The sequence below is a fragment of the Onychostoma macrolepis genome, chromosome 01 (assembly GCF_012432095.1).
Source record: "Onychostoma macrolepis isolate SWU-2019 chromosome 01, ASM1243209v1, whole genome shotgun sequence".
Taxonomy (NCBI): domain Eukaryota; kingdom Metazoa; phylum Chordata; class Actinopteri; order Cypriniformes; family Cyprinidae; genus Onychostoma; species Onychostoma macrolepis.
In genome coordinates, this window is record NC_081155.1 from 32,937,946 (window position 1) to 32,958,889 (window position 20,944).

At 36.6% G+C, this 20,944-nt stretch overlaps 1 protein-coding gene across 4 annotated transcripts in view; it reads right to left on the reverse strand.

Moving 5' to 3' along the window:
- Window positions 1-564: 564 nt before the first annotated feature.
- The window catches only part of apbb2b (amyloid beta (A4) precursor protein-binding, family B, member 2b), a 47,818-nt gene continuing 27,438 nt past the window's right edge, over window positions 565-20,944 (reverse strand). For 2 of the 4 annotated variants that reach the window (XM_058774822.1, XM_058774843.1), the window contains 13 exons: window positions 20,736-20,927; window positions 18,360-18,434; window positions 18,024-18,077; window positions 17,168-17,253; window positions 16,994-17,054; window positions 13,788-13,934; window positions 11,556-11,683; window positions 7,501-7,615; window positions 7,189-7,276; window positions 7,017-7,100; window positions 6,123-6,238; window positions 5,804-5,983; window positions 565-2,823 (listed from right to left, as the gene is read on the reverse strand). In XM_058774822.1, coding sequence (XP_058630805.1) covers window positions 2,653-2,823; window positions 5,804-5,983; window positions 6,123-6,238; window positions 7,017-7,100; window positions 7,189-7,276; window positions 7,501-7,615; window positions 11,556-11,683; window positions 13,788-13,934; window positions 16,994-17,054; window positions 17,168-17,253; window positions 18,024-18,077; window positions 18,360-18,434; window positions 20,736-20,927 — 1,497 coding nt within the window. In that variant the 3' untranslated portion in view covers window positions 565-2,652. The remainder of the gene's footprint in view (window positions 2,824-5,803; window positions 5,984-6,122; window positions 6,239-7,016; window positions 7,101-7,188; window positions 7,277-7,500; window positions 7,616-11,555; window positions 11,684-13,787; window positions 13,935-16,993; window positions 17,055-17,167; window positions 17,254-18,023; window positions 18,078-18,359; window positions 18,435-20,735; window positions 20,928-20,944) is intronic. The other 2 variants (XM_058774826.1, XM_058774834.1) reach the window with 2 other exon arrangements.

Here is a 20,944-nt window from a genome sequence, read left to right on the forward strand (position 1 = left end):
AAATTATTAAGTACATAATAATTAAAAAAAGTTAAGTGAACTTGACAATTCAATTAACTTGTTTTTTTTAAATTATCATTTACTTAAAAATTTTAAGGCAACGGATTTCCTCAATTTTTTTCAGTTAAGTCTACTTATCACTTTTTACAGTGTTGTTAGGTTGAACACACTTTTGTCCATATAGTGTATTCTAAAGCAGACTGAAGCTATACCTACATCTAATGTTGGTTTGGGCAGAATGTAAAGATTCTACAAAGCCTTTCAAATGTTATGTTATCATGGCAGTCAGCGTCTGAGATAAACAGCTCTCCAGAGTAACTGTACAGTGATTTGAATTGACATTTGTTTGATTTGTTGTTCAATACAGGGTAAAGAATGTCTAAGCTTATGATACATCACAATGAAATCAGTATATACCAATATAAAATAGAATAAATAAAATAAAAAATATCATTTCTGTTCAGTACACTTTTTCTTCTTAAATTGTCCCAGGACATGCAAGGCAATGTGTCTTTTTTTTCTCTCTAATCTTCCTCGGAGCTAAAAGAATGCATAGATAGACACTTACAGTTCACATCTCCTCCTCTAGACCTAGCTCTCCTAAAAAGGACCATAAAATAAATTCATATTCACAATCTCTACCATCTTTCACTCTTCTTCTTTTCTTTGTTTTGTCAGTTGGTTTATCTACAACACATACATGATTTTTTTTTACAGTATGGCCAGAATAAACGGGATCACAAGACATGCCAAGGCAAGTATGACCAAACCAAAAAAAAAAAAAACATGACAAAATAAAAGTATCTGAAATTCAAAAAATAAAGCCTTATGATATGATGTTTGCTATATATAGATACTATATGTACACACATAAGTGACTCGTTAAAACCCTTGTGAAGGAAAGGGTAAGTCTAGGAGTACAGCAAGACCACGTAGGTACGTGCGGGGAAAAAATTATTTAAAAAAACGTTCGTGAAGCGCAACCAGGACATGTAGAGCCACGAATGGCATCCAAACGTCAGGAATGGATGCTGGAACTGAAATAGCTCTGGAGTTTTTTTCACTAACTTGGATCTGCTGCAGATAGCTCTATTAGTCAGGTATTTTTTGACTTTCAGTCACTGGAGAGCCTCTCGAGGAAGTAAGCACTACACTGGGGTTCAAAGCAGAATTGACACGAGTGAACTGTTTGACTCTAGGCAAAGTTCTTGCCGCCTCCTGTATTTTGCTCCATGAGTAATTCAATTTTCTTCCACAACATTCTCTCTTTCAAAGAAAAAAAAAAGGCAATTTCACTTTGGAAATATAAAAAGCACATTCATACTTTACATCTACACACTAAACTGAACAAGTAATGTCCTTCCACCTGTGTTAATGCACAGCAAGTCTATGGGAAGTCTGATTCATCAATGTTGTTTGATTAATATTGGCATCTTTTCCAAGCCTCCTCAACAACTTCTGGTGAAGATGAACGTGTCAGCAAAGCTTCTTGAAGAAAACAAAATCGTTTGGTGAAATCTTTGATGTATTTCGACGTTTCAGCTGAAAGAGTTGGGATTTCCATCTTCCTACTTGGAAAAGTGCACTTGAACTTCAGTTGAATTCGAACTTCCAAATTTTTTTTCCCCACAATTTGGTTGCTAGAAGACTTCATTGTTGACACTGAACAAATGCAATGCTAATGTAATGCAGTGTTGTTGTTTTGTTGCCAGAAGGTGCGGTCACATTTACCAATGTGTCAATAGGAATCCATGTGATTGGTAATTTCACTTGAGGGCAAACGATTTCCCCACGCAGATTTCTCATCGGGTTCAAGTTGTTCATGCGAATTTACTGCGCCGACCAATAGAAATATACTTGGTTTGAAAGCAACTATTACGCGAGTTGTGCTTCATACATCACTGCACTACTGACAATTAACAATGGTCCAAAATATCACTAATGTTACCGCATTACTTCATCTTTTGAGCACTGAACATTGGAGCACCTTGGTCAGAAGATATCAATTAAGAACATCCGTCATCCAACTTTGAATGGAACACAGTGCACAGTTCCTCTCATCCACCCATTCTTGTTTTGTGTTCATCAGGATAATAAAGAATGCAACAAAAAATAGCTTTTATGACACTTGTGAACATCCGTTAGCAAATGAAGCAGCATCAAGCTCCTCTACACACCCACACACACCTACGGTCATGCGACAGCGATGAACTGTAACAATATGAAGAAGCTCTGTTGAGTGAAGCAGCCGTATTTGTTCTTTTTGAATTACACAAACTTTCTTCAAATGATCTCTTTGAGCAGGCTTTGTCAAGATAGGGCGGTGCTTATAGATGGGCGAAGCCTGTTGGTTACAGTCATGCTGGAGACGCGTGGCTTCCCATGCAGATATATGCATGACTGACATATGGGAGACGGAAGAGAGAGGCTTGTAGATATTGGATTAGGTGTGTGTTTGTGAGTGCGCGAGTAAAGGGTGTATTTTCTTGGCATCAGCTGATTTGATAATTACTTGTTTCAGATTTTCAGACAGTTTTCGTCCTCAAGTTTTGCTTCGTATTCCATCACGTGACTGGACAGATATGTACAGGACATTCTGATAGCTATAAGCATGCAGAGCGTGACGGTGAGAATGCGTGCTTGTGTGTCAGATCACTGGGGGAGCTCAGTGACTGGTCTCTTCTGTTTGAGCGTGTCGATGAGGGAAAGAACTCCACGTTTGACGCTGGTGGAGACGCGGCGAGTGACTGAATCAGCAGGGGGTGCTTGTGAGCAGGCTTTCTGAGATGGAGGGCGTGCCACCAGACACTTCTGATACCTCAACTGCAGAGACAAAGAAGAAAACAAGAAGAAAAAGTGAGTGGATAAATTCATGTGTTGAATTTAAATGTAACCGGCTTGGTTGGATTAGATTTGATTATCAGATATGACATTATCATGATCAATAGAATAGGTTAGGCTTAGGTTGGGTTGTTGTTTTAACACCACATCTTGACTAAAGGTCATTGCACACTGAGTCCGAAATTTTCGCACGTTGAAAAATAAATACGACCTCACATTATGTCAATCACGTTTACACACTACCACCAAAATTTTCGTCCGTCATAAACATTTTTGGATCGGGTTCGATTTTTTTCCGTTTTTCGCATCCATAGCAAGCATTAGAGCCCTGCATTTCGGCCGACTTTTTTACGTCCCTAGGGCCGGACTTCGGGCCAATTCTCACGTCATAGTTCAGACGAGGGCCGGGCCTTGGGCATGATTTAGTTTTCTCCTTATTTTTATATTTTAGACATCCATCAATTAGTGCTGAAAAAAAATTGCTGCGCTGGTGGAAACAACACGAGACCGTGCCGTGACTGTGAGCGGCTCGGCGGTGTTTAGTGTCCCGCATCAGCAGAGCGCGCCGTCAGCAGCAAAGCTTGCCGTAAAGCCTCAGCAAAAGTAATTACCATGAATGTGTCCGGGGGAAATAGTAAGGAGATATTTGAATTACTTACTAATAAACTGTTTTCTGTGTCAGTGTTGCATCAGTGTGGATTCATCTCCTCATTAGACGCGCCTTTAGAGAGAAGTGCATCTTCACGGATTATGATTATAATGAATGAGTTTTTGTTTTCGATTAGATTTATTTTGTTAAGTAGTAATTTAAAGCTTTCTATAGATATATTTATCATGTCTGTGAGGCATGTATTCGCTGACTTTCGGTTCATTTTTGTGAAGCGCTCCTGTTCAAGACGAGACTGCAGAAAGCGTATCGTTTTCTTAAAAGCATGACGTTTTGTTGATATTGTGAGTGCACACAATTAGAAGCAGAAAGCTCTTACCTTTATGAGCAAAAATTACGGCCTATTTTAAGTTGTTTCCATTGAAAAAAATGCAATTGATTGCGCTGGTGCCTCCACGTCCTGCGCTTTAGCTTCGACTCTCCGCACAAACTATTGGATGCAGTGCACATTTATCTAGGTTTAACCTTTAAACATTGTTATATGCTTGAACTGTTTAAGTATATCTATAGATTTTATTTTAGGCAAGTCGTGATGATTTGAGAGATAAATTGATCAAACATGCTATGTTCAGCCTGCCGGTCTGCCGCTGGCCGCTTGGTCGTTACTTTGAGAAAGGAATAACTTGTTTAACGAACAAAAAATGCTCCAAACATTTTTCAAAATTAACTTAAAAAAAAAAAAGGAAAAAAACGAAATATAATCACTTTGCCATTATATACAAAACTGAACTATTTTAATACCTGAAACATGAGCCGTTTTGGGAGAAGGGCTCGGGTCGGACTCGGGCCAGTAATTCTGATAAGCTGTCGGACATGGGCCGGGCCGGGCTAGGGCCTAAATTTGAGGCCCGTGCAGGGCTCTAGCAAGCATTTTGAGAGGTGTTATGACAGTTCAGAGCCACCGTACAAGCGATCGCCAAAATCCAGAATGGCGATTGTCAAGTTCATCCACTTCGTCTAGCAGCACAAAGCACTGTATATAGATCCTTGCACACTGACTTCACAGAAATTGTTGGTCTTCTTTTTAATATGTGGCTCTAGTATCGCTAGCAAAGCATCAAACTGAGCCACTGACATCCTGAAGTAAACTTTGAATCGCCTGTGATAATCCCGCTGCGCCTTTCCGTCCTCTCTATATCTCAGGACTGGATGGACCCAATATTTCCCTTCTTTTTCTTTTTTTAAGAAGTGAGAGGACAACAAAATCATCCTCAATGCTTGAAGACTCCATTTAGTAGGTTACTGTTTTGCGAATTATTTCCCAACGGATTAATTAATACGCATCAGACTCAGCGTGCAAGGTTTCGGTGCGTGACGAATTTTTAGGATTACGAATACGAAAATTTCGGACTCAGTGTGCAATGACCTTAAGGGTGGACGATAAATCAGACATTTACAATGGTTAAGCAACATTGTGACATTGTGTGATTTTAATGTTTAATTTCTTTTTTTTTTTTTTTGGCCATCAGGTTTTGAATAAATTTTTTTATATATTTTTATTTTACTACATTTTATTAAGGTAGCTGTTTATGGCTATGTACTGTTATTAATGTATATGAAAATACAGGGCATATATAGGGCAGTTTATAAATAGTAACATTTTTTAAAATGTTTTCGAAAGAAGTCTCTTATGCTGACCAAGTCTGCATTTATTTGATAAAAAATGCAGTAATATTGTGAAATATTACTACAATTTAATATAACTGTTTCCTATTTTAATATATTTTAAAATGTAATTTATTCCTGTGATGGCAACGCTGAATTTTCAGCATCATTACCAATTTTCTATTATTCTGTCATATGATCCTTCAGAAATCATTCTAATATGCTGATTTGGTGTTCAAGAATCATTTCTTACAATTGAAAACAGATGCTGCTTTTTTTTTTGTGGATGGTGATACTTTTTTTCATTTATCTGAAATAAGAAATCTGATGTATATGAACATTATATGTTATATCAGTCTTTACTGTCACTTTTGATCAATGTAATGTGTCATACCTGAATAAAATTTATTTATTTATTTTTAAAATCTTACTGACCGCAAACTATATATTTATATATATGTATGTATGTATGTATAGATGTGTGTGTGTGTGTGTGTGTATATATATATATACACACACACACACACACACACACACATCTATACATACATACATACATATAGTAGACTGACATTTAATTATTTTTGCAGCTATATTGCCCAGCTCTGGTTTTGACATAGATTTTTTTCTTTTTTATTAAGCTATAGTGCTCATTTATATTTGATGTGGTGTTGAACCATTATAACTCACCATGCATGCTGCCTGAACAGCCTCTGACACACTGCCAGCATTGGGATCACACCAAAACACATGACACTCAAAGTGCTGGTTCCCAGAGTCCATGATGAATGCGAATGAATGCACATCTCTCCCAACTCCCATAAATGACAGGAAACGCACACGACACTCCACTAGGACCTCCTCTTCCTCCTAATATAGGTTATGACACCAAGAATCACACATGAGTAAACTTTTTTTAACAACTGTGTTAACAAAAAGTTGCACTTTAGTAAAACACACAGTTATAAAGATGTTATGGGGTTTAACAAGTGAAAGAATGTGTAATTGCCTTTTCTTTGATGACTGTGACTGTTGCATCGGCTACATTCAACATCACAGGGACCCAGTCATCTCGATTTGATGATGTTATCAAACTGTCTATTGCACCGTTGAGAATGTCCATGCCTAGAAAACAAGAACATCTGACCTTGTAATTGCATGTACAGTTCCAGGAAAAGGTATGTGAACCCTTTGGCTTTCAACATAAAATAGCCATAAGATTTCAACTGATCAACAACTAAGTCACAAAAATAAACAATGATGCTTTCAGTAACACACTATGTAGGGTGGAAAAGATTTCTCCAAAAACTAACTGGAGTCAGGAGTCATCTAAGCTGGAGTACAATCAATGAGACAAGGTCAGAGTCACCCTGACCAATAAAGAAACAATCACAAAGTTTGCTATTCACAAGACGCTTTTGTCTGATGTAAACCATCAAACAAAAGACATCTCAGAACACTTAAAATTATGAATTGTTGTCTTGCATAAAGCTGGAAAGGGTTACAAAAGCATGACCTGGAGAGAGGATGCACACCAGACATCTCAGAAATATCACTGAACTAAAAATGTATTGTAAGGAGGAATAGTTCCAAACGTCTGATAGTCATGCTTGGCTAATTTGGAGGAAGGTCAACAAGCTATTAAATAAGGATTTATATTCGTTTCCACCCTGCACTGTGAATGTTTACACTGCTTTTTAATAAACAATGAAAAACATTGTTTGTTCAAGCAGAATGTGTTTGTCTTTTGTTAAAGATCAGATCAAACTTTATGACTAATTTATTCAGAAATCCAGTAAAAAGTGGACAATTCGGGGAGGATAATATGTGTTAAATGTGAACAAAAGTAGAAAAGCAGGGAGTGTAGGTGAGAAAAAAAGAGAGACTATGAGTGATTGCTCACCTATAGGTCTGGCAACCGGCATCATGCCAACGTATAACACCTGGAATTTCTGCACCAGTTCAGTCTTTGGTGTGGGGAACTCTGCTAAGGGTAACACACAACATACACATTAACACACATACAAACCTATTATTCAACAGAGAAGAAAAACACATAAGCATACTGGTGTTACCTTGTAGCGGGACGTCGAGCCCAGCATGTGTTCTGTCCTGTAGGGATCCTCCAGCCATAGCTTTGGCATTCTTGCGCTCTGCCATGATCTATTACACGGAAATCGAACTCATTAAACTCGCTGCCCTAAATCAGCAGCCTAAACAGAATGTGAACCCTATTTCTTCCTTCTCAGCTGTGCTCTATCCTTGCTCACAGACTTGAGACTGCCAGTGGTTTTCACTGCAATCTAATTTTTGTGTTACACTGCTTTGAATGGGTCATTGAGGATCATTTCGTGTTGGATGTTGTTTGTGTAGCATTTAGTTCTCACCCTGGAGCAGATTTCGTGCAGACTCGTCGCGATGGCTTTGGCAGGGGTGTCACAGCGGAACACATGACATTTTAATATCCGGGTGTCCTTATCTCTCGCTACATATGCAAAATCCCTGTTTGCACACAATTAAAATGAAACAAGATTAAATCATATGTAAACAGCTGTTTAAAGTCAACATGAAACACATTTTACAACCCATTTAACTCATAATCTGTCATATTTCGAAAAAGGAAACCGTACTAGAAAAATACAGGACGTCACTTTATTTTGTCCATAGGGAAATGATTGGACCCAAAAAGTTACATACCAGAATGGATCCAGGTTGAGATATTATTTTTTTTAAAAAGAAAGACATTTTTTATTATTTGGAATATATTGGACAATGAGACCAGGAATGTGCAATAATTAAAAGAAAATAGAGTCCACTTTGATTTCATGTTGCCTTTAAGCAAATATTTGAATTGTTTTAAAAGAAAACAACAACAACCATATTACATCAATAAACAGTGCAGATGAACAGACACTTGATTATAAACAAAAAGAGTTGTGAATGTGATTTTGTATTTGTGTGTTTGTGCATGTGCTTAGAACTGCCCTTATGGATGATGTGCCCTTCAATTTAAAACAGTTACTTAAAGTAACACACCCACATTTCAAGCAAACAAAAGATGCTGTAAAATATAACCATGGATAAAATGCACACACCTCACTTACTATATGCAGGTGCACGTGGCTGTCTGATGAATGAGTGTGTCTAAACTTACACCTCCAGCTGTATTACACACATTCTTTAACATTTCTGCTAAAAATAAACTATTATGAACACAATGACCTGCAAGAGACTTCAACCAGGCAGAATACAAGTAACAAAAGGGTAAATCAATTTACCTCTCTCTGAGTCCCGGAAAGCAGTCAAGTAAAAGATAAAAAACATGATGAGAAAATACACACAATAAAGCCCATTAATGAAACACAAGTAAAATAAATTTCTGCATAAATCATTCACTAAACCTTTCCAACATAAAACTGTCACACAATTCAATGCAACAACATGTGTATTATGAAGGAGTGACAGAAACATTTTCTGTTTGTATTTCATAAATGGGCTCCAATGTGTACAGATATTTCAGAACATGTGCATTACAAATAGAGCATAAAAATGGCTATGGCAGGATGCGTATAACTGCTGTTACTTGCTGTGAAAATTCTCATTTCAAGAAAAGATTCATTTTTATAAGCACTGTATTTTCCAAACCCCAATATTATGTATGAAGAGAAAATAAGAGGGAAGAGAGAGGAAACGAGACCAGCAGGTGTGATGAGAATTCAGACATTTATCACGATGTATGTGACACCTCAAAACATGAGGCTCTCGGTGTGCAGCCAGTAAAAAACATGAATATGTAACTGTGATAATTACAGATTTAACAGACTGAAAGAGAAAGAGAATAAAACCAGGTGAACTCAGTGCACTCAATAATGTCCAGAATGAACCCCAGGCTGGTAAACCTGTTCAAAATGGGCAGTTTTACAATACCTCAGCAGGATTCAACTGAAAAATGAGCTGGAGGGTCAAGGAGAAACTACAAGGAGGTACAGGGAACAATGCAAATGGACTGAGAACAGAACCCTGAGGTTCCCCTAAGGAATTTGAAAAAAAGGCATGTGTTCTAGTTTGCGTAGATGTGTGGGATGGTATCAGAGGGAAGGCCTGATCTGAGGGAACACGCAAGGAAGTTGCAGTCTCTTTCAAATGTAACCCATTTAGTGACGTGAACATCTTGCCGTGACCTACTTTAATAACTGAACACGCTGTACTCCACAATACTATCCTCACCACAGTAAATAACAACACATACAGTTCATCCATAATTCTCTAATACCGAAATCTCCTCCTCCTCATTCACACCATCTGGAGAAATTACACCCACTCCACCTTCTAACAGTCCTACTAATTCATCCTTTCTCACTCCAGTAAATATTTCAACTGAAAACTACTTAACAACAAATGCCATTCTGTAGAAAAAAAATCACTTACATTTATTCATGGCTACTGTAAAGTTAGGTGACCTACAGAGTAAATAATAAAAAATGCTGGACATAAAAAGAGAAAAATACTCACATCTATTAAGTAATGTGTTTTTCCTGCTATAGCATTATGCCGTACCCTTCTTCTACAGATTTTCACCTCCTCGTCTCATCCTCTGCTCTGTTAAAAACATGCAGCTCACCTCTCTACGCTCAATCTCTCTCTTTTTTTACCCCCTTCTCATTTTCGCTCTCTCTCCTTCCATCCAATCCCAACGTTCCCTCTACCCTCCCCCTCCCATTTTGCTTGTCGCTACGGTAACCTCCTCCAGGGTCCTGGGAGGAAATGTTACTGATGGGCTTAGTGGAGTATTACCATAGGAAGACACAATGATCACATGCAAACACATACTTACACATGCAGACTACACAATAAATTGAAAAAAGCCCAGCCTAAAGCATCGTTCTTGTTGAGAGAACATATGAACAGTGCCATCTGCTGGTCAGAGTGTGGTACTGCTTACACTCAGTGAGGCAAAACTGTGATTCAGCATCCCTGATGAAGTATGCTGCATTCCACCCCTGCATCATTCACACACACTCACACACATACCAGTCAGCTCTTCAGGGACTAAAGCAGAAAAAGTAAAGCTCTTCAGTGTGTGAGAGATTCATATGAAACATTTGGATGACCTCAGAAACACTCTACACATACACATATGGGCAGCCCCTATAACACTAGATTAAACTTTCATTAGCACTTGTCTCTCAATCATCAATCTTTTATTTCTGTCCTCCTTTCACTGGGGAGACTTCTTCAATCCAGAATCATTATATAGTGACCTTTAGCATGAAAGATCTGGAGGAGTGTCTCGATATCAGAATGCATTAACAAAGACGCATTAAGTGAATTTCTTGCAGTGTGTTATAGATGATAAGCGCATGAGGAAAGTCACAGGTGCACAGATGCTGACGTTTGCAGATCTAAAATCTCTAATTAAAATTAAATGTGAAGAAATCACAGCACGCATGCTACATGCAATATGCTAAACTGAATAGTCACAATATATTTGTCATGATTTTGCTAATGATATAAAATTAGGAAATATTCTGTGAATAAGGCAAACTGTCAGTTTCAACCATTTTCTTTTACCATTTTTTTACTCAAAAATGTTCATGAAAGTCACTGCTTGCCATTTTTTGCATATTCAAATGTTTTAACAAAAAATATTTAGTAAATATATATGAAATACTGCTATTAAATACTGCTATTTATAACAATGTATGTTTATATTGGTGCATACACATGGAAATTGTTACATATCATTATTCCTACCTAATGATTATTTAATGGAGAAACAGTGAGGAAAACTGTTACTCTATTAAGTTCATACTTAAATACTTGGCAAAACTGGCTGAAAAAATTTACACTTTTATATGCCCTTTAAAATGATAAATATTGTGATATATCAAATATTGTGAAAAGGCTGAAAATACTGAGATATAATTGTTTAATATTTGATATATAGCATTTCCCTGTAGCAAAAAAGGATTGTAATGTTTAAATGTACATCCATTCAATCTTTTGTAGGCAGTTCAGTTTTTAAAATGCTCTTTATCTGATTTAACCAGGCAGAAACTGCTTATTCGAAAAGATTGCAAAGCTTTGAGCTAACATTCAGTGGGTCACAGAGATTAAACATTATTAGTGTTGGTAGATGACCAGTCAGCCGAACAGGATCAGCAAAGTAGAAAATTAGCTCCTCGTAAATAAGACCCTGATGATGTTTGTGGCAGCTGAGAGATGATGTAAAGTTTTAACTGATACAAAATCTGTGCGGTTTCCAAGACAATTTTAGAAACACCTCCCACATTTTCATAAATAAAGAGTGAGCTATTAATCATTCAGTTTTGTTAAGTTTATCACTGTCATTTATTAAACATTTCATAAACCCTTCATCATTTAACATGTTCTCCTTAACTGGCCCATAAAAATACACACTGCCATGGCAACCAGTGCTTACCTTCCATTATCGCGGCCAACTCCCCACACGCGGATGCTTGCGATTGGCTGAGAGTGTAGAACGCTACGATCCATCGGGTCAACCAGATTCAACATGTTATTCTCCAGAATGAGGTACATATCCTTCCCCTGGACACACAAGTACAATGTCGGAGAAGAAGATAAGGGTTTAGTTTTAAAACCTAGTGAGCATTCTTGCTGTCCAATGCCTACATAGACAGCTGCCTTCTAAGGCATCATATAAATAACGCTGATTAATAATGAACTATGCTTTTTGGTATCTAATAGGGGTGTAACGGTACACGTATTTGTACCGAAAATTTAAGTACGGGTCTTTCGATTCGGTACGCATGTGTATAAAAATCTCTGTATAAAAGCCTCAGTTCAAATCACTGCTCGGAGTGCGATCATCCCTACCTCTGAGTCTTTACTACTAATGAAATAAACATGAACGAACATCTCATGCCTCATGTAAAATCGCTCAATCAGTGTTTCAACCACGGAAAGACTAAAGACATAAGACGCGGAAAGAATAAAACAGTTTGTAAACACAATGTCACGTGGCATTTCATTTACCTCAGGCAAGTCATCAGTTCGTTAGTTCGCTAGAGAAATAAAGTCTAGAGAAGAGCATTTCGTGAAATATTAGACTATATACTCATTATATTTTACTTTACCTGTTAGTGATGTCTTAATTAATTAATGCATATTATGAAACAAGTTATGTCAATCATTGTGTAAATGATTATATTTCAACAACAAATACAAATGTTAAAATTTAGAAGTTAATTTAAAAACCACATTATGTGCAATTTACATGTTTGCATACAATTTTTTTTTAATTTGAGTGTTGATTATTATATTTAAAAATAAATAGTTTATTGAATTTATGTTTGGGCCCTGCTGTTAATTGTAACCTTATAATAATGTAAAAGTGCTCCCTATAGTTTAGAGCAGAAGCTGAGGGTAGATTTTTATCCTTAAGAAAATTTTAATTACAATTGAGTTTATTTAAAATAAAGAGCAATTAGTTTGTTCAGTAAACCATTGTTTAACTTAAAAAAATAAAAATAATTATATTTCGTTTTTTCCCCCCACTGTACCGAAACCAAACGAACGGTGACCTCAAAACTGAGGAACGTACCCAACCGTCATGATTGTGTACCATTAAACCCCTAGTATCGAATGGTATATAAGTATATTGTAATCCATGTCATTTTATACATACAGCACAATTCAATCAGAGCACACAGTAGCTTCGTCATGTTAATTTAAAAAGTGATTCCCTAAATACACCATCATGGGTACAACGATTTTTTTTTTTTTTTTTTTTATAAATATGCTTTTTGGTACTAAATGAAATGTAAGTATTTCATAATCCATGTAATTTCAAACAAAACCCACTGTAGCTTGACTACTGGTTCGAGGCGGGTAGCATGTTGCTAGTTTTTCAAAAAGACAGAACACAGAAATTTCGGGTAAAATTGCCAACTTGTTTGTCAAAATTGTCTACATAATTGTTAAATTATTAATGATTTTTCAGTATTAAAATATAATTATAAGTAATGTTTCTCTTCACATTTTCACAGAATTTTTTGAAGGATAAATGCAATGCAATGAATTTGATCCAAATTAAAGGTATCTAAGAAGCCTTCTGAAACCAGTCGGAAGTGCACCAATGATGCCCTAAAATATTGCCTACACAGGCAACTCACTAGGTTTTGGAATCAATGTCACAGGCTACTATAAGGTCTAAAGATACTTGTGCTTGTATGTGTGTTGAAAGTAATGAATAAATGATCAGACCAGAAAATAAAAGGCAGGAGGAGAACAGAGGCTTTCTTCCTGTGTCCTGTCACAACACATTAAACTCTCTTTCTTCCTCTTCCTCTTCTATTCACTTGCTTTTTTTCTGTATGACATTTTCACTTCTCCCTCTTTTCGTTTTATCCTTTCTGGTCTCTTTTATGTTTTATCCCCCTGTTTCCACCTTCCCTTTTTAAGATGATACAAGACATGTTTAGAAACATTGTGTATATTTTTGAATGAATATGCATATGTGCCTTGCTAAAAAGATGAATTTAGACTAGTTTAGTGCTGGTCTAGCTGGTTGACCAGCAGAACCATGTAACATTGGTCAATCAGCATGGGTTCTTGTAAATCTTGTTAGTTTGTGTGTGTGTGTGTGTGTGTGTGTGTGTGTATGTGAGAGAGAGAGAAAGCCATATCTCACCTCTCCCCAGATGCCCACAGTGTCTCGTATGTCATTCTTGCAGTAAGACAGTTGACGAATGCAGTTGTTAACAGCGACGCTGCTTTTACCCGGGGCCAAGTCCTCTTCAGCCATCTCTACCCAGCCGAGAGAGCGCACAGCAAAACACTGTAATAAACACAAACTCACTGATTAAGCACAAACACTGTGACAAATAACTACAAACACTGTGACAAATAACTAACCGCTACACACTTCATGCAAATGAAGAGCACAGCAAATATACGACATAAAAAACAGTTTTCACAAGAACAAGCCCAGTAATATAGATCGTGTTTATCTATTACACATATTCTATTATGCCTCATATCCAAAATCCTCCTACTTCTCTATAGTGACAGATACCAAACTGAGAAGCACCTCTTAAAATTTTCACATGGCATCTTCTAAGAATAGCTGCTGCTAAAATGAGTGAGAAAGAGAGAGAGAGCACATTCATACACATGCATGATTATTTACACACACACACACACAACTTCTTAGAACAGGGTGCTGAGATCAAAAGAGAACGCCACTTTTACTAGAAGATCTTTTCTTTCATCTTCCACTCGTTTCCCTCCTTTCTCATCTGTATCTCACTCCCAGCTCTCCAAGAGCAAAATCATCCATCATTCAGTCTCTCTTCTTTTCTGACAATCTGTGATGAGGCACCTCCATTATGACAGTGTTTGTGTGTGAGAGAGATTAATAATAGGCAGAATGTTGTCATGCTCTTTCATTTTGATTTTAACTACTGCTGAAGGAACAGATCCTCGAGAGGAAGAGTGTGAAACAAGCAGAGAGGGGTTAGAGAAAAAAAAGTGCGAGAGAGAGAGAGAGATAGAGCATGACTTAAGGGGAAGTATATAATAAATGGCAGATGAATTTTCATCTGATAACACATAACTGGAATTGAAAAATCCAGTAACAGTTAAAATCGAGCTATAGGGGTGGCACAAGCCCATTCAGCTGGTCCACCCAATCAAATGAGACACATACATTTAGGATATATTTCCACTGCATATCAAGTTTCAGAAATAAAAAGTTACTTTAGTGTTAAAAACCTAAAATGCCTTTGATTTGATACTTCAGGATATACATCATAGCCTATCTGCAATGTGATCTACTATAGTTTACTAATGTTAGGTGAAGCTACAAATCAAAACGCGCCCCAAAAGCCACACATGTATAATGTTACCTGTATCTGGTATTGTTTGGTCTCTACCTGGAACAATAATTTTGCATTCTGCTGGTTGAGACCTTTTCAACGGTATATGATACAAGACTACAAAGATAACATTTTCAAGAAAAGTCACCTGTTCAATTTAGACATATTTTCGGTGCATATTTTTATCTCATGTAATGTAAAATGATGTACTTTAGTTTGAGATTATGCACTGAGATCCACCCTACTTCACCAAGGTCCACTCACATTAACACAAAGTCCACTGATACTGTTTAAAAGTTTGTGTCAGTAAGATTTTTTTTAAGGAAATTAATAGTTTTATTCTGAAAGGGCATATTAAACTCAAAAGTGACAGTAAGACATTTATAATGTTACCTAATTAATTATATTCCAAAATAAATTATGTTCTTTTAAACTTTCTATTAATCAAATAATGCAAAAATTTTACATAGTTTCCTTAAAAAAATATTAAGCAGCATAAATGATTTCAACACAGACTGAATAATAAGAAATGTTCTTGAGCACGGCATATTAGACTGATTTCTGATGAGACACTGAAGACTGCAGTGATGACTGTTGAAAATTCAGCTTTGTCATCACAGAAATAAATAACATTTTAAGAAATATTAAAATAGAAAAAGCTATTTTAAACTGTAACAATACGACTATTTTTATTGTAATTTTGATCTAATAAAGACTTTTAAATGGTAGTGTATTTGACACATTGTGTAATCAAATATTTGAAGGATTAAATACACATTGCAGATCACCTCTGTCTTTTGGAGCAACTGTACAACAAGAAGTCTATGCAGTCTGCAGAATTCCAATTGGACTGAAATGTGGTTTTTGTTAGTGATGGTTTGCACCAAAAGGCAAATGGACTACTTTTATTGTACCCTTTTTGACCATTTTATAGCTTGGCAGCCATGGCCAATATCCATTTTCTTTAGAGGGTGAAGAACAATGTTTCACATTTTGTGTTTTGTGGCACAAATGCATGTGACTATGCATTTATTTGAACGGTAAATGTTTCTCATGAGGATGTCTGTAAAAATAAATTTACATGGCACCTCAGTGATAAAACTTGTGCATTTGGATGGCGTTTTTTTTACGTGGGCGGTGGGAGAAATTCTGGATTCAGACGCCATTACAATCACGGACTAACCCCCCTGTAAAACGTGAAAATTCCCTACTTCACCATGAGAAACAATTACCATCCAAACAGGGCTTTAGTCTTTTGACAAAGAGGGTTCTGTTTAGTGTTTTATGTTAACATAAGGGTTCCTTATTGCCCCATTAAGGATATGTCTCACTCTTAGATAAAAACATGAAAAATATTAACTACAAATTTGTTTTTCCATTGTATTCTTTACCCACGTCTCATGAAGCATGATGTTCATGTGCATTTCTTTGAGCAGCCAACAGATGGCAATGTATATCTAGAATTACATTGGATGCTGGAAACTACTGACAGCGCCACCAAATTCCACCAATATACAAACAGCAATAAACAGCGATTATTAAATCATTTGTGCCAAATCTGCTACATGTTAAAACCATACATTTATCAAGCTTTTGAGGATGAAAACGGGAGGATGAAATAAATTGTCTGTTAAAATGATTATTTACCCCTAAACAGGATGCAAAATGTCCATTTTCCCCTATTTTGCATTATTATTTTATTTATGAGAATGTAAGTATTTATCTTTTTCCAGTGAGGTAAGAGGTGTTGCAGCAGTTGCAACAAAGGTATTTAGTAGACGTTTGTATGTCTTTCATTTGATTCATATTTTTCTCTTACAACAGCAAGTGTTAAACCACATAATGTTGCAGTTCCTTAACAAACACCAGCCAAATGGTGTGCAACTATTATATATATATTTGCTTCAGAGCTTGACGACTGCTAATTTGGATCCTGCCTTCAAGACTAAAATAAGTTCTCAGCAGGGTTGTTATCTTTGAATAGCTGCAGTATGTGCAGAACAAACTCGTGTGCCCTCACCTTGGCTTCAGGGTCACTGTTAATGCTGCTGGAATCTTCCTCTTCAACGGGAGCAGGGTTTCTAAACGCAGCCACGCACACAGTCAGAAGAGCTATATACAGTACATTTTCATCTCACCTTACTGTTATTTTATTCTCTCTTTCATTTATTTGTATTTATTTGCTTTCACATACCGTAGTTTGAGGGAGGCGTAGCGGAGAGTTGCGCCTTCAAACTCTTTCAGACTGGGGTCAGGGTTTACTGTGGCTGCCTGTAGATCCTGAAGCAGAGAAAAAGCTGAGTTGCTTAAACATGAGCACACAAACATATAACAAACCCACACATGTACAGCATGGAGCCAGTGGGTTAAGTGCAGAGATCACGCCAAACAAAACAGGAAAGCACAGTTCCTGCGATGAGTGATTAAACAAACTGAAATGAAAATGATTAACCAGTTCAATTCAAAAACCCTGTGCATTTTAAAAAAGGGATGGATTAAGAGAATGAAAAGATATGAAGAGCGATCAAGAGCTTTCCTGCAATAACCAACATAAAGTGCAAAAATCATTTTCTTAATCAGTATTAAAATATCTAAATGCATAATTGAATTTTAAATTTTAATTGTAAATTTCCATTACAAGCAAAAACTGCATAATATATTAAGTTTTGTTTTTTTGTTTAGATTTATGAAATAAATATTTGGCCAAAGTGTAAGAAAAATGATTTTTGCAGTACAGACAGACAAAATAACTCTAAAGCCATGCTGAGAAGAAAGGTTAAAGGTCAAAAGGTAAGGAAGGTATGAAGCAGCACAGGATCTCAGAACACAACTATGCCAGTAGAACATCTACAGGTAGAGCACCCTTTCTTGGAAATTTTATTTAAAAATAATGCAAAATGCATTTGCAAAATATGGGCTCAATATTTAACAGCCAGTGGGCAAAAATGTCATTTTGAACCCTGTGAAGAACATCAAGTTTTGACAGTAGTTTCCTGAGACATTCTACTGTGTATTCTGCAGTTCAATAAAAAACTGCCTGAGATACTAACCTTCCAGATCTCACTATCAATCTTTCCCACTGCAAAATCACTCCATGGCTGTTTCTGCACCATTATTCACACACAAACGGGAAGGACAAGGTTGAGGGGTCAAGGGTGGGAGGGTGGAGAGAGACAAGACAGGGTTGTTAGACCACTCTGCAAGCATGTGTGTGTGTGTGTGTGTGTGTGTTCAGGATGTGTACAATATATGGCTGTTCAGTGTTTGGTTGTGATCTGATTAGATGCAGTATGGATGTTGATATCTGACTCTATGTTGCAAGAATCAAAGGATAGCACAAACAATTTTTCCACTACATTCTGAGAGTAAACAAGTGTTACTGTTACCTTGTCCTCTTCCCGATGGCGTGCCTCAGAGTGTCTATCCTTCCCTGGCATTATCTGTAGGGATGAGGACCGAGGCTACACACACACACACACACACACACACACACACACAAACACATACATAGTTTTAGCTTTATTATGTATGACCAATATCAATACAAATTTTAGAATATATTTAGATTTGACAATACAATATACACTACAGTTCAAAAGTAATAATACAGTTAAATAATTTTTTTAAAGAAATTAATACTTTTATTCAGCAAGGATGCTTTAAATTCATCAAAAGTTACAGTAAAGACATTAATAATGTATATTTCAAATAAATGCTGTATGTAATGATGCTGTATGCTGTATGTTAAATATGTAATAGATTTAAAAAATGTTAACATGGAAATTTTAAATATAAAAATACTGTTTTGTATTATAATACTGGTTTGCTGTATTTTTGGTTAAATAAATGCAGCCTTAGTGAGCATGAGACTTCTTTCAGAAAACATTTTTTTTAAATCATGCTGACCCCCAAACGTTTGAATGGTATTTTCACAATATTCCAATTAAATTTGCTAGAAATTCAAAACAGTTTACATTTTACAAGAAATTGACAAAAAAAGTACTTCTCAAAAAAACTAAATCTGGAAAGATGCATGTCTTCTTTTGTTCAGTTATTCAGTAGCACATTGCCATTTTGAAACAAACAAAACCATGTGAAGTTCTGTCAACGTTGCTTCATTTTATGCTGCAGCAAAAAGCATAGACTCTGACTCAAAGGACCAAAAAGAGATTCAAGCCCACTTTTAAGGACAGGAGTAATTGAAATAAAAAAGAACTAGACTGTTAAGATATATTGATTTGCATGTTTGTTCAGTTTAATTTATCTAGTAAGTTCTTCCATACATCTGATTTGAAAAAATAGTTGATAAAATAATAAGGGCTGATAAAATTCGCCACACCATTCAACAACCACTGTGTCTGGTGGGCGAAAACATTAATTTCCCACCCTGGTTGCACGGTAAATCAGTGGTGTAAAGTACTTGAGTAAATGTAACTAATTACTGTACTTAAGTATCTTTTCGGGTACTTTGTAGTTGTACTGAGTATCAAAGATATTAGCAACTTTTACTCTCTACTTCACTACATTTTTGAATGAGTGTTGCAGTTACAAATTACATTTTGCATGGCACCTAGCTTTTCTGCAGCAGTTTATTTATGCTACAAAAGATGTGATATTGCCAACTACAGGGCACTGAAAGTACTATATCTTGTGCATTTTCCCTTACTCACCCAAACTTGTCAACAAGGCTACTTTACATGAATGTGAGTTTCTTAGCCAGTAGTTGTGAATCACAGGTGTTTTATATTACTGCAGCTGCCAATGAGGCCGAAACCAGAACATCCAGTGCAAGAAGACTTTGACTTTTTAATTTTACTTAACATTATTTTATTTATCCGTTACACTGAAGAGACCTTTTTGAAGGATTTTGTTTTTGCAATTTTGAGGTGTTCAGTTTTATTTTGGTTTCAGAAAATACGTGTGATTGCTCTCCTCACAAAATCAGCTCTTTCTTGTTTTTGTTGCGTTTTCTGTGCCTTGCCTTGGACTTTTATGTCACTTCCTGTCTCCCGTGGTGCTTGTAGTCAGTTTGTATCTTATCTTGTTCAGCTTGTTAGCCTCCTGTACACTGTATACAGCCCTATATACAACCCTAGTGTTTCTTTAGCTCTTTGTGAGTTGTTGAATGTAATGGTTGTTTGTTTGCCCGTCATTCTGTTCTTTGTTCCCTTTGGTTTTTGGCTTATTGTTTGTTCTAGCATTTCCATGAAATATCTGCACACAGATCCTTGCCTCTGCCTGTTTCCCCAGCTTCTCCACAACGTTACAGTTTTTGACTGGCATGTCTCTTTGACTTGTGCATCTTTGAGCCTATATTTAGTACAAGTAAAATACTTAAGCACTGTTAAAATCAGATACTCTAAGACTTTTACTCAAGTTGTTTTGGAATTGGTGACTTGTAACTTGTAGTGGAGTAATTTTCACTGTAAGGTATCTGTACTTTTACTCAAGTATGGTTTTCAGGTACTCTTTACACCTCTGCGGTAAATACAGTCATAGCAACCTGTAACTATATTAAGCATTTACCCAGCTCCATTTAATCCACGGCAACTGAAGTGCTGTCACATCTGTAATGGCATTTCCCTGAATTTTCTTGCTTTTATGAACAGTTCGTGAAGTTTGAGTCTTATCCATTTATTCTCCACAACCAAACTGTACTCATTGTGAAAGCTACCGTCTACTAAAAACACCCAGAGAATGGCAGGATATGACCATAAAGTATTGTCCATACTGTAAAATGGGAGATTGATGAAAATACTTACAAAGTAGCAGCTGTTGACAAATCCACAGGAAGGAACATTGCCGTCAGAGGATGAGGAAGAGTTTGAGGACAGGATAGGGGTAGGGTCCAGACATGAAGAAGACGGGATGGGGGCGGGGTCACACGAGCTGTCGGAAGCGGTACTGCCTGAACGACTCGAAGCTCCAAAAAATATGTCGGCATGAGACATCGACTAGAGGACAACAAAAA